The sequence below is a fragment of the Ischnura elegans genome, chromosome 9 (genome assembly GCF_921293095.1).
Source record: "Ischnura elegans chromosome 9, ioIscEleg1.1, whole genome shotgun sequence".
NCBI lineage: Eukaryota > Metazoa > Arthropoda > Insecta > Odonata > Coenagrionidae > Ischnura > Ischnura elegans.
The window spans coordinates 3,742,261-3,755,266 of record NC_060254.1 but is presented as its reverse complement, the minus strand read 5'-3'; the positions used below and the strand labels follow the sequence as shown (position 1 = coordinate 3,755,266).

Below are 13,006 nucleotides of genomic sequence, written 5' to 3'. Positions count from 1 at the left end.
CCTAATCGTTTTTAAGGCAAGAGTAAAAAATTATTAACTTCAACTCCCACTATTGCCTTGAAGGCTACTTTTTGCAAGTAAATCGGCAATTTAACGATTATCGTAACCCACAATTATTTTTTTTTATATTTCTAAGTTAATCGCATATTCTCGTGACTTTGAGTTGCTATTTGCGAGTTTAATCTTTGCGTATGATATTTAGTTTGTCATTTATACGCATATATATTGCGTTATTTATTTTAGATTTCTTGCTTCTCTGTTCTTCCAGCTTTCAAATAAAGAAAACTCTATTGAAAAAAGCAGTTACATCTCATCTCCAGCTACACCTGAACAAGTTATTTGAAGATAACACTTCCTTTTGCAAGGTTGAACTTGAATATTTTCATCACATTGCGATAAGGTTTGTTAAATAATAGGATAAACGGCAAATCCCATTATCTGCCGGAGTGATAAAAAACACAAACGACGAGAACACCTGTTGTTTCAAGGATAATAACATCAATGTGACTCCTAATCGTGTGTCAGTCTTCCTTTAACCATCCAGAGCACCTGTCGAACATGCTGTTACGGATTTTTACCTACGTTGTGGTCATCTGCTGCTTTAACGGTAATTATAAAAAATTTCTTGATTTCAAATTCTCTTTGGAATTGCAGCTTATTTCGCATTGAATTTAGTGAAGCGACTATTTCAATAGGGAATACATCGATGGGTTCATTCTATTGATGAGAAATTCGGAACATATTCAATTTCAAGCAACTTAAAACCTAAATGCCGGTTCATAGATACTATTAACAACGAATATAAGTCAGGATTAACGAAATAATTAGTGTCACAGCTTCGAAAAGTTCCGAAAAATATTGGGTGGACTGGCCGCCATCTATCACTCTTTTGCAGAACTACAAAATTAAACTGCCGGACACAAGTTGTTGAATTTGAGTTGAACTCTTTCCTAGCAACCGCATCGATCTCTTTTCAGAAGTTTACTTCGTAACTCCCCATTACATATCCACGTTCTTTTTCATTTGGTGTCTTCTTTCAAGAGTTACCGCTAGAACTAACAAAGCACGCACGTAAAGTGCGTGAAAACAGAACTCTGGAGCCGTGCGTTCCAAAGTTTGACGCCAATTTTCCCCTTAATTATAAATCGAGCAAACCCCTTCACGCCCATTTTCGCACTATTTTCAACGCGTAACGCGCCATTTTTACCATGAACGCCAAACGACGTAGAAGAACTTCTCACGCTAATTTCTCTCAACGAATAATTCGTGGCTATTCGTTTCTACAAAAAATCGGCCTCAATGACGCACGATGGACTGAAATCGAAAAAAAGTAGAAAAAATGATGAAAAAATCGAGATGGGAAGCTAAAACTTAGCAACAATATTCATAAAGGGTTGGTGACCAAAGAAAGTGATGTTAAATGCTGCGTTTATTCGCCATTGATTAGATACAGGCATGCAAACATGACGAAACTTTCTAACGAACGACGCGTCGTTTGCAAGCTTGCTAGGAAAATCTTACCTACTGAGGCTAATGAAATATTTCAATAGGAGTTAAAAATGGTGTCACCTTTAAAAAAAATAGTTTTTTAAAGCTCATTTCCAGAGATTTTGAACTGAGATTAGTTGCCGGAGCAGTACAAAATGGCGGACGCTGATTGAACACGATTTGGTACAGAAAGTGGAACAAAAATATTATTTATAAAATGTGTGCCGAGATATTCATGCTCGGAATTTATTGAATTGTAGTGAAACTATAACTAAGGGATAATAAACAATCCGCTTTCGACGTCGAAAGTTGCGCTAATTTTTTGAACAAGTGGCGGTGGCCACGCGCACACGGAGTTGGAAGCTCGCGACTAACTTAGTTAGCTCTTTCGAGGGATGCCGACGTTTCTTTCATCAAATTTTCGAAGTTTCGAGCTGTATCAGTAATGATCATCGATCTTCACAGGTCTTACAGCGATGCAATATTCTGCACTATGATCCGAAACAATGGGGAATTATGCAATATCTGCATGTTCTTCGCACATTTCCCAGAAACACTTCAAATTATCGACCTCTTACCTTACATAAACTTCGTTGTGTTTATTGAGGAATCTTGGAATATGTAATAGGATCAGAAAGAATTAATTTGCATCTTATGCGTATTGAAACCTGCTTTTATCACCCTGGGTCTTAACATGAGGGTTTATGGAGGTATTGGCAGGGATGCCGACTTACAAAAAATATTGGGGGGGCCCAAACCGGGAATCTTTCCCCGGGAAATTTTATAAGTAGTGAGTTTTAAGTTTTTTAAGCATTTTAGAAAACTCATATGATCAACCATAACATCCTGATAACTCGAGTCTCGATATCTGCACACTCCGGGGAAAATCGACAAGCATGACACATTTTTTCCTCACACCCATAACGAATTTTTCATTGAACTGGCTGTCAACATTTTTTAAATTTTGCTATAAAAATAGATACATTTTTGCAATAAAGTTTTATTTAAAATGATGAAAGTACAATTCATTACGTTAGCATGCACACAAGCCCAAATATAAATTTTCAAAGCACAGCGGCACATGACTTTGACGCCGACAGCAGAGTCTAGTATTGGAATTCACAGATTTAGAGTGAGAACATGCGGATGCAGAGGAAAGAGGGGAAGGGAATGGTGGGACGCGTTCGAGATGCGAGAGTGGAGGAGAATGGATAAGGTGAAGTAGACGCAGAGGAGGAGGAACGACGAAGTGCTGGACATGGTGGGCGTGGAGAGGCAGCCTCTAGATGAGATTTGGGGGAGAAAGAGTTTTTATAGAACGGGTAGTTTTCGGAGAAGGGATGTTGCAAATAGTGTCTGAGGGAAAAATTTACGGTAAGTGGGGCAGGAGGAGATATTTATTGATAGATCAAAAGGCCCTACTGGATAGTAAAAAGGGAAGGGGAATTAAGGAAGGCCAGCGTGATAGGCAAAAATCTTCATGCTAACCTAACTTCACCGGTGGAATACCTTTACTAATTTCAATTAACTGTTTTTCCTTCCTTAATTTCAATTACTCTCCGGTGGTCTTTCATGTAAGTCCTCATACTAATCACTGCGTTGCTATCCTTGAAAGTTGGCAAGAGAGAAAAACAGTGCAAAAAACAATATCTTTTGTAATGGCGACAAAGAAATGCCAAAATGGGAATCCATGAATTTTCTCGGATTGCTTAAGGTGATTTGCTTCCATTCTAAATGCAATTAAAAGCCTCAAGTAGTATTTACATTGAAATTTTAACAGGTAAACACATAAACAGGTGAAGAGGAAATGCAGTGAAATCATCTAAAATCAGGGAGAGTTGTTCGCCTAGCTATATACGGGAGAAAAATAAACTTAAAACGCTTTAACTTGAATTTGGCGTCGTGGCATAAAAATCTAACATTAATTATTGCTCATTTACTTCACTTAATTACTTAAGATTCTTCCTCTCCTACTTTACCATTTAATTGCTCATTTTTAGAATGATATACAGTTAAGTTCCCATTTATCTTATTTATTGCACCAATGTGGCCTTTAAGGTGTCAAAATACTGCTCTGAATAATATGATTAATAGCCTAGGTCTATTAATGATAATTTCAGAAGAGAAAAACACTGGAAAACGTGAAATCAGACGGCTCGATAACTTATTTAGTCGAAATCTCTCAATTTGTTTACCATTCTCCAATCAATGCTGGGAATTATATCATCCACACCGACTGATAACTCCACTTATTTCCCAGAGACTTGAATAAGAAAAGTAAATTCGGAACACTTGGATTAATTGCGTGATAAGCGGAGATAATTACTGGCGAATCAACCACTTGAGAATTATCTTCTGATTAAGCCCACCAAGATGTTTTTGAAGATATCTATAATGAAGACCGAATCCGTTTTACCTTCCGCAAGACCGAAGATGAGAAAATAAAAAAAGACATATTTCAAAATAGTTGCTTCCAATACTGTATATTAAATTACAACCTCAAGAAAGAACATTAAATATCAACCAACTATATAATTTAGATTTGAGGAAAAATAATTTAAATGGGAGCTAGGTTATTGTCAATTCCTCATCACCATACCGTTTGGATGGTAGTTAGTGGTGTGCGAGAGTCTCGTCTCGGCGGTCGAGACGAGACTTTCATTTCTCGGCATTGTCGGGACGAGACTCTCGGCGCGGCGAGAGTCTCGCCTGGGTCGAGAGTCTTGACGAGAGTCGAGGAGTCTCGCCCCTTCGAGATTTCTCGACACCCGTCGAGACTCCCGAGGAAGGCGAGAATTTCCGAAGAATACCGCACTCAGTCGATGATAGAGTTTACTGCGGTATCCCTTACGACTTTCATGGATTTATTCACATTATAAAAATATTTTATTTAGTTTTGTCGTATCTCGTCTCGTTCACCCCAAACATTAGAATGAGTGAATGAATGAGTGAGTGGTCGTTAAGAGGCTTTATAGTGTATAGATACATAGGTATATTAAAGGGTTACTGCAATGTTTCTTACTATAGCAATATAATAAAAAAGAAACATTCACTTGTAAATTAACAAAAAAGAAGAGATCATAGTCTCATTCTGTAGAATTTTATATATCTTTTTGCAATATTTATTTATGGTAACTAAGGTTCATAGTTAACTGTCAATTTTGGTTAGTTAAATAATAAAATATGCTTAAGTTGTCAATGTTAATCTTATATTACAACTATTTTTAGTTTTGGAAATATATAAGATGTCTTAAAATAATCTTTTTGTTAAATTATTTTCAATGTCTAAAATAGAAATAGTTTCATTGTTTCGAGGAGCCGGGAGTCTCTACGGGCGTCGAGAAATCTCGAAGGGGCGAGACTTCTCGACTCTCGTCAAGACACTCGACCCAGGCGAGACTCTCGCCGCGCCCAGAGTCTCGTCCCGACAATGCCGAGAAATGAAAGTCTCGTCTCGACCGTAGAGACTCTCGAATGGTCGAGCGTCTCGCACAGCCCCAATGGTGGTACGCCTGCCTGCCTGGTAGCACGCCTGATGGCGTGCTCTGCCTCGATAGCGGAACTTTAATGATAATAGTGTTAAATACATGGATTCATTTGTATGTGTGTTGGTCACATTAGTAATGTTTCGCATTTACACGATTTGTGTTCTTCTTTTGTTTGTTGTTATGTTGACTCGATTATTCGATGTTTGTATTGTTACTGTGATTGTATTTTGAATCTGTGAAAGTGGTGGAATAAAAAGGACAAGAATATTTTTACAGATTATGAGACTTAAGCGCTCGGAAGAAAGAAAGACAAGGAAGTAAAGCGAAAGAAAAAGTAACAAGTTTAAGCGAGTGACGCCGAAGCTGATGAATCGGAATGGCAGAGGACGAAGCAGTGCGAAAGTACTTGAAATTAGATAAAACGAATTATTTTTCGTGGTCGCTGACTACTAAATCAATACTGCGTCAAAGGGGATGCCGGGAAGCCATCTCCCCAGGGTATATGCAAGAAGGTGATGCCGATGAGACTGATACCTCCTCTCAACTCAACAAGCTCAAAACATTAATGTCAGACAATGGGGGTGAATATATTTCAAGAGAAATTAAAATATTCATGGAAGAAAATGGAATAGAGCACCATTTTTCCATACCGAGAACACCTCAGCAGAATGCTAGGGCTGAGCGACTTAATCTAACCTTGCTGAATATGGTGAGGTGTATGCTCATCAGATGGGGACTGCCCCTAAATTTCTGGGCTGAAGCGGTAGTTTACGCTGCATACCTAAGAAACAGATGCTGTACTCCTGTCCTAAAGGTAAAACCCCATTAGAAATGTAGAAAGGGAGGGAGATGACACTCAAGGACATAGAATGCATCAAAGTTTTTGGATGCGAAGCTTGGTCTGCACCGTTTACACTAAATCAACTCAACACATTAGAACCACGAGGAATTAAGAGTGTGTTTATCGGCCTTGAGTATGGCAAGAAACGTTACAAATTATACACAATTAAAGAAAACAAGATGATTGTCTCTCGGAATGCCATATTTTTTTAAAAGTTCTGTCCTTTAAAACAAATGAAATCTCCACAACAGCAAGAGGACACTAATTATCTGAGCATCTTCCTGGAAGGATTTGGTTTTGAATCAGAGGATGAAGATGAGGAAGACTGCGAAGGAAACAAAACAAGCTGCAACGATGACGATATAGGCACTATGGCAGATGTCAAATCAGTTTTAGGAGGACAAGATAATGATTTCCTTATCAATCATGACAGTGAAAACAATCATGAACCTCAGTCAGCACCAATGCTAAGAAGTTCCACCAGATATTGCAATAAGAGGTATGCATGTGACGGAAGGTGTTGTCCAGCGAAAACTGATGATCTTATTAAGGACCCAATTTCTGTAGAGGAAGCACTTAATGATCCAAAGAGCAAACACTGGGAAAAAGCCATGAATCAAGAATTTAAGAAATTTCAGGAGATCGGAGCGTGGGACATAGTGAAACGCCCATTGGACAACAATGTCGTGAGCTGCAAATGGATCTACAAAACCAAATATGACAATGATGGAAACATCTCCAGCTATAAAGCAAGGCTAGTGGCACGAGGGTTCACACAGAAGGAAGGTGAAGATTTTTTCAATACATACAGTCCAGTGGTTAATAGGATCACATTAAGATGTATGCTCGCCGCTGCTGCCGAGAATAATTGGGAAATACATCAAGTAGATGTCAATGTAGCTTATTTGAACAGTAAACTTAAAGAAGAGGTGTTCATGGAACAACCACCTCATTTTGAAGTAAAGGATCCTAACCATTATGTATGTAAACTAAAAAGGAGCATCTATGGTCTACATCAATCTGGCAAAAATTGGAATGAGGACCTTAACAAAACTATGGAAAGCATGAACTTGAAGAGACCAGGGTATGATCCTTGCTTGTACACATCAACAGATAAAACTCTCATAGTAGGAGTTTACGTGGATGAATGTTGTCTCACTGGAACAAAAGTGGCCATCAAACTTTATAAGAAGGGGTTTGGTGGAGCATACCCCGCTAACGACTTGGGATTGGTGAAGAACATTCTTTCCATGAGGGTTGCAAGGGATGATGATGGAGCTGTGTACCTGGATCAAGAAATGTACATTGAGGAAAGACTGAAACATTTCCACTTGGAAAAGGCTTCAGAAGTTATGGTCCAACTTTTATCGCCACAGGATCAAGAAAAGCAACATGCTGTCTGCCCATTCAACCCAAAATTATACAGAGAAGGAACTGGCTCTCTCTCTCAGGAACTCGAGACCTGACATAGCTTATGCTGTTAACAAACTTTGTCAGAGGAACCTAAACCCATCAAGAAAGGACTGGAATGAAGTAAAACACCTTCACAGATATATGAAAGGAACCAAAAATCTTAAATTAGTCTACAAGAGAAATGGTGGAGCAGTTAGCTGGAGGAGTAAGAAGCAGACATCGGGAGTCTGTCTACCATGGAAGCAGAGTACATAGCCCTAAGTGATGTGTCAAGGGAGGTCACCTGGATCTCTGGATTACTTGAAGACCTTGGGCTCAAACATCTGGTAGCAAAACCTATTACTATCCATGTGGACAACCAGGGAGCTATTGCGGTTGCTGAGAATTGCATTGTCTTCGAGAGGTGCAAACACATAGACATCAAGTATCATCATATTATAGCCCGGTCAAATTAGCCCAAAAAATAGGGGTGTCCTTGCATAAATTGCCAACAAGCTGAAAATTTGCATGAACCTTAAGGATACTACTCTAATGAAATCCTGAAAAGTCCCCATCGATCCCGCGTGTGCAAAAAATTTTATTCAAGGTCAAAGGTCACAAAAATGGGTTTTTTACATTTTTTGGCCAAACGGTTAGTTTTATGATAAAAATTGCTCAGACCAAGATTGTAGATCAACAAATTATCTACAAAATTGTCAGTTCAATTTTTTCTCTAAATGCATGACTACATTGTTGCCTTCTCCGAACATTATTGGACGCGTAACTCCCATATTGGTTGCTAGCTCTCCCCTGACCATCCGCTAGCAATCGGGGGAAAGGGTTTAGTTTTAAATATTCCCTCTTAGTGAAAGCATGTGGTCAGTGCTAGAACTATAAGTTAAAGTTTGTGCTATATTTAGTACTTAGCAAATTTCGGGCATGGCTTCATCTGCCTGCAAGTGAAATTCTGCTGCTCGTGGCTCAGATTGATGCAAGTGCTGAACGAAGTATTAAATTCATTAACTACCAAAAAAGCCAAAAATCATTGGCGAAGCATGTGCAATGTCGGAAAAACTACACTTGGAGTAATACTATTGCGTCAGTGGAAAGACATCATGAAGCCAGTACATCGAAAGTAAGTCCTCATCGTACAAGAATACACGTTAATGAATTAGCTTCTTGTTTTAACGGTGGCGGCGGGGTAACGTCCTCGGTTGCCAAGCAAGAGGTCGCGGGTTCGAGTCCCGCCAGGGTAGGTTTCCCATGTCCAGGGCATGGTTGTTCGTGTACGTGTAATTGTTAAATTTGTTGAATATCCCGATATAAAAATGGTCAATATGAGCTTATTCGGTGGTTTGAATACAAAATAAAGATAATTAAATTAAATTCCTTCTTTTGCGGCGATGAACGGAATGAAGAATAGAAAGGAAACGAGCTGAGAAGTAATGGCTTAGAATTTGTAAAGTTACTTCACTTTCATTCAAAGAATCTGTTCTGTGTACAGCTCATAATAATTCGTTCTCATAGTAATTTTAAAAAATTTCATCGCTCGCATGAAGTTTAAACATATTTTAGTAGCTGCTGAGGCTAGTTATCGTCATGGTTGCAGTTTCTTTTTTAAAACCGCCCACTGGAAGTAAAACTGGTGTCCCCGAGGTGAAGCATTGAACCTGGCTATGGAAGAAATATTTGCCTATACATCGAAAGTAGTGACGACTGTCAGTCAACACTGGAAGAATTAAAAACTGTTTGCAAATATGGTAATAAGGTTATTATCACTGATAAAACCGAAAAATTAACATTTATATGCTTCATTGATAATCATAATGATCGATTAAATCAAGAAAAGAAGAGTGACTTAAGATCCTTGAAACTGCGGCAGCCGAGATGATGTTCAATCGTTAGCCATTGATAATTCTAATTGTCCTCCACCTATTCGCACGTTTATAGGTATTAAAAATATATATTCCATGGTCATTGACACATGTTCTAGAGAAATTTATTTTAAAAGATAAACGGTTAAATTTAGAACATATGAAATCAGTATGTACAAATTTGTCCTAGTATTATGACTGCTGTTAGACCTCGGTCTTTCAAGTCCCAGCTAAAATTTGGTATTGCAGGTTTTTTCGTCAGCAGTTTGCCTGAAAACGACTCTTACAAATTTTTAATACTCCAATCGCTCACAGATGGCTTGGCTTGCTCCCCCTACTTTTGATCCTGGGTACGCCCTTGTCCAGAAGAATGGTGTTGGAAGTTAATTCGCAATGTACTGGAGCCAATCTATGCTCTACGCCCGTCTCCTCAACGCCTTCATTATTTATTTCGCAACTGCAAGGAAGGGTGTAGTTCAAAATTTAGTTGCAAAAAGTGGGCTTATTTTGTTCAACGGCAAGCATCACTTGTCAAGCCCAGTCGGGTTCAAACGTTGAACTTTCAATAGAAGAAGTACCGACATCAACGACGAAACAGATAATGTATCGCTGTTACAACAAGTTACATCGACCCACGGGAATGTAGAGGAAGAAGAAGATAAGAGTGGTAAGAGTAATAAATAAGGAGAAGCTCAATAAGACCTGATTTACGAGTAAAACAGACCGTGGAGTAGACCTACTGGGGAAACTTCGCTTATAAAAACGCACCTCATGCACTACCTCATAGGTAGCGAGGAAACGCGTGCATATTATGTAGAATAGTAAACCCTTTGTCCCAATTGTTGGCGGATGGTCAGGTGAGAGCTAGCAACCAATATGGGAGTTACGCGTCCAATAATGTTCGGAGAAGGCAACAATGTAGTCATGCATACTACGGAAAATACACTTCCAGTTAACTTTCGAATGGCTTTTTCTCAGAAACGGTAAATCTTAGAGAAAAAATTGAACTGACAATTTTGTAGATAATTTGTTGAGCTACAATCTTGGTCTGAGCAATTTTTATCATAAAACTAACCGTTTGGCCAAAAAATGTAAAAAAACCCATTTTTGTGACCTTTGACCTTGAATAAAATTTTTTTGCACACGCGGGATCGATGGGGACTTTTCAGGATTTCATTAGAGTGGTATCCTAAATGTTCATGCAAATGTTCAGCTTGTTGGCAATTTACGCAAGGGTCAATGTCTATTTTGACCTTATTAGGGAACAAATCAAAAATAATTTCATAATTCTGGTGCATGTTAATTCTAAGTCAAATCGTGCTGACATTTTTACTAAAGTTTTGAACTCTAAGTTGAACAAAGATTGGTGTCAAAGTCTAGGGCTTAAGTGAACTAAGACACTGATTATTTATTTGATTTTTTTTAATGTGACCAACAAGGGGAGGTGTTAAACAAATGGTTTCATTTGTATGTGTGTTGGTCACATTAGTAATGTTTCGCATTCACACGATTTGTGTTCTTCTGTTTTGTTGTTATGTTGACTTGATTATTCGATGTTTATATTGTTACTGTGATTGTATTTTGAGTCTTGAAAGTGGTGGAATAAAAAGGACAAAATATTTTAACAAATAGAACGTTCGATTTCACACTAGAAAGACAGTTTTATAGAAAAATCGAAAATATATTAACCTTAAAAGGCAAATTTCGTGAGATTCCAATTTATTAACATCCATAGCGGTAAATATCAGAGAATAAGCTTCAAACTAGAATTTAGTTTGACGGATAAACAACCAACCTAGATTTTCATTTTAAAAATCAATGAAATAATAATGCGTGTGGAAGAAAAATGAATTATGAAAAAATAAAATTTCCCCATTCAGCCATTCTCTCGTTAATATAAAATAAAAAAACGCGATAATACCGTGGCAGTTTCTGCATAGTTTAAGAGAAAACTTTGGCAGTTCCCGCAGAATTTATGAGAATTCCTAATGAATTTCTGTAGAGTTCTACGGTATTCCTTAGAATGCTTTGTAGAAATTCCTTTTCATAATGTCGTAGATGCACGGTTATTAAAAAATTTAATTCCATGTTCCTAATCAATGTTTCGAAAAAAATTAACCGCCATTGAAGACCTAAAGAACTGCCATTAGCTATGACATAGTATGTCCTCGGCAAATTTTTAAGTCATTTCCTTTGATCTCAGCTATTTTTGGGCAAGATGGTAATAATCATAGGACTTCATGGTCTTATTATAACGAAAGAATCGCCATAGTTTCCATTTTTCCTCTCAGAAAACGCAATTGCTGAAAAAAATAGAATAGCCGTGAAGTGCTCCGAGGATCATCTACCTCCCTCAAGAACCCGGTGGGGAAAATTGTTTTATTCAGATGGCGATGATGCTATACTTGAATCTTGATAAATGTAAAGAAAAATAATAGGTATCAGCTGACATCCTTAAGTCACAAGTAAGTGACAATAATCCATTATGAAGGACTCTAAAAAATCATGAAGTGAAGGCATACAGCTGTTTTTTTTGTCAATTTCGATCATAAGTCTCGCATTCTAATGAACTTCATGCAGTACGGCAATAATATGTCGATTAGTGATTATGCCTAGCAATTATCAGCTGTGTAAAATTTTAGTTTTTCTGTAGCAGATCTCATGATAAAATCCACAGCACGTAATTTTCCGAGAAAAACCTGCGAATTTACCTTAGACATCATTGAACTATAAAGCATACTTCGATACGTTTGTCCGGAATTCTTAAGTTTCCCACCATTATTTCGAGTAAAAATAATGTTGCAAGTGTGCATATTTATACTCATATCATCCGTGTAGAATGAAACTAGTCGTCAATTTATAGATATTCCTTTCCGGAACAGGTTGTACTGAAAGCAAGGTGGTACGGATTTTTTCTACAGTGTATGACCCCGTATTCTATAAAACTTTTGAAAAAGATCTTCGAATGCAATGTTCTACGGTAGAGATTAAAGGGAAATAGTCAAGGAGGGTGAGAGGATGGCTCTATGAGCCGTAAGTCGAATATTCCTTTTATTTCAATGTGACGAACTTCCTCTTTATCACGTCTGAACCAGTTGAGCTAAAACAATTTCATACGTTAAAAAATGAACTTGAAAGAAGAGATCGACATTCGGGAAATGAGATGGAAGTTTAGTTATGGACTGAGGGAGCAGATAGGGAGAGAAAGGTAAAATGGGATACCTTCCCCTGATTGGACAATCATCCCATTCCCAATCAAACATCCTTATCATCAAATGAACAATGGACGACACTCTGATCTCCATTAAGCTTCATGGTAAACACTGCTGGTAACCAGCTGGGATTTTCAGCTGGGATGTCTTCCTCTCCTTTTGTTTACACTTTGGGATGAAAAAAAGTGATTACGAATCAACGGTGAGAGTCACTCTGAATCGATACACCATCGATGTATTCAAACAGTTCATCGAGAGAAAAACGAGAACCCAGATGGACGAATCCTGGTATTAGTGCTAACGTCAGCGGCGGTAATCGTGCTAACATTCACAGCTTAATCCGCGGCCCATCGCGTTGATATATACCTATGAATTCAATTATTTTTAATGCATGCCGCTCAGCCGTTAAGTAATCTGATTTTCGTGGTCCTTTTCGATCAAGTTCGACGAGAAAAAAGGGAAATATGTGGAAGAAGTTGGGACAGTTGCTTTTTCCAAGGAGTTTCGCAGTTCTCGCATTCCTCGCCTCTGCACACTTTGAAACCAGGTGAGCTCGCTTTGAACACAAATCATCAACACACCTTTTTGCATGCCACAAATATAGTGTTGCAAGCTGAAAAACCGACCGGAAAAGTCTTGAAATTTTGGAGACGTGGAGCTGGCGATCTGATGGACGCATATGGTGAGGAACGAGGAGGTATATCGCAGGAT

The 13,006-nt window shown here is 38.2% G+C and overlaps 1 protein-coding gene across 1 annotated transcript in view; it reads left to right on the top strand.

The window, feature by feature from the left end:
• Nucleotides 1–505: 505 nt before the first annotated feature.
• Nucleotides 506–13,006, top strand: part of LOC124165206 (lysosomal acid glucosylceramidase-like) — a 59,740-nt gene continuing 47,239 nt past the window's right edge. The window contains exon 1 of the mRNA XM_046542485.1: nt 506–607. Coding sequence (XP_046398441.1) covers nt 559–607 — 49 coding nt within the window. The 5' untranslated portion in view covers nt 506–558. The remainder of the gene's footprint in view (nt 608–13,006) is intronic.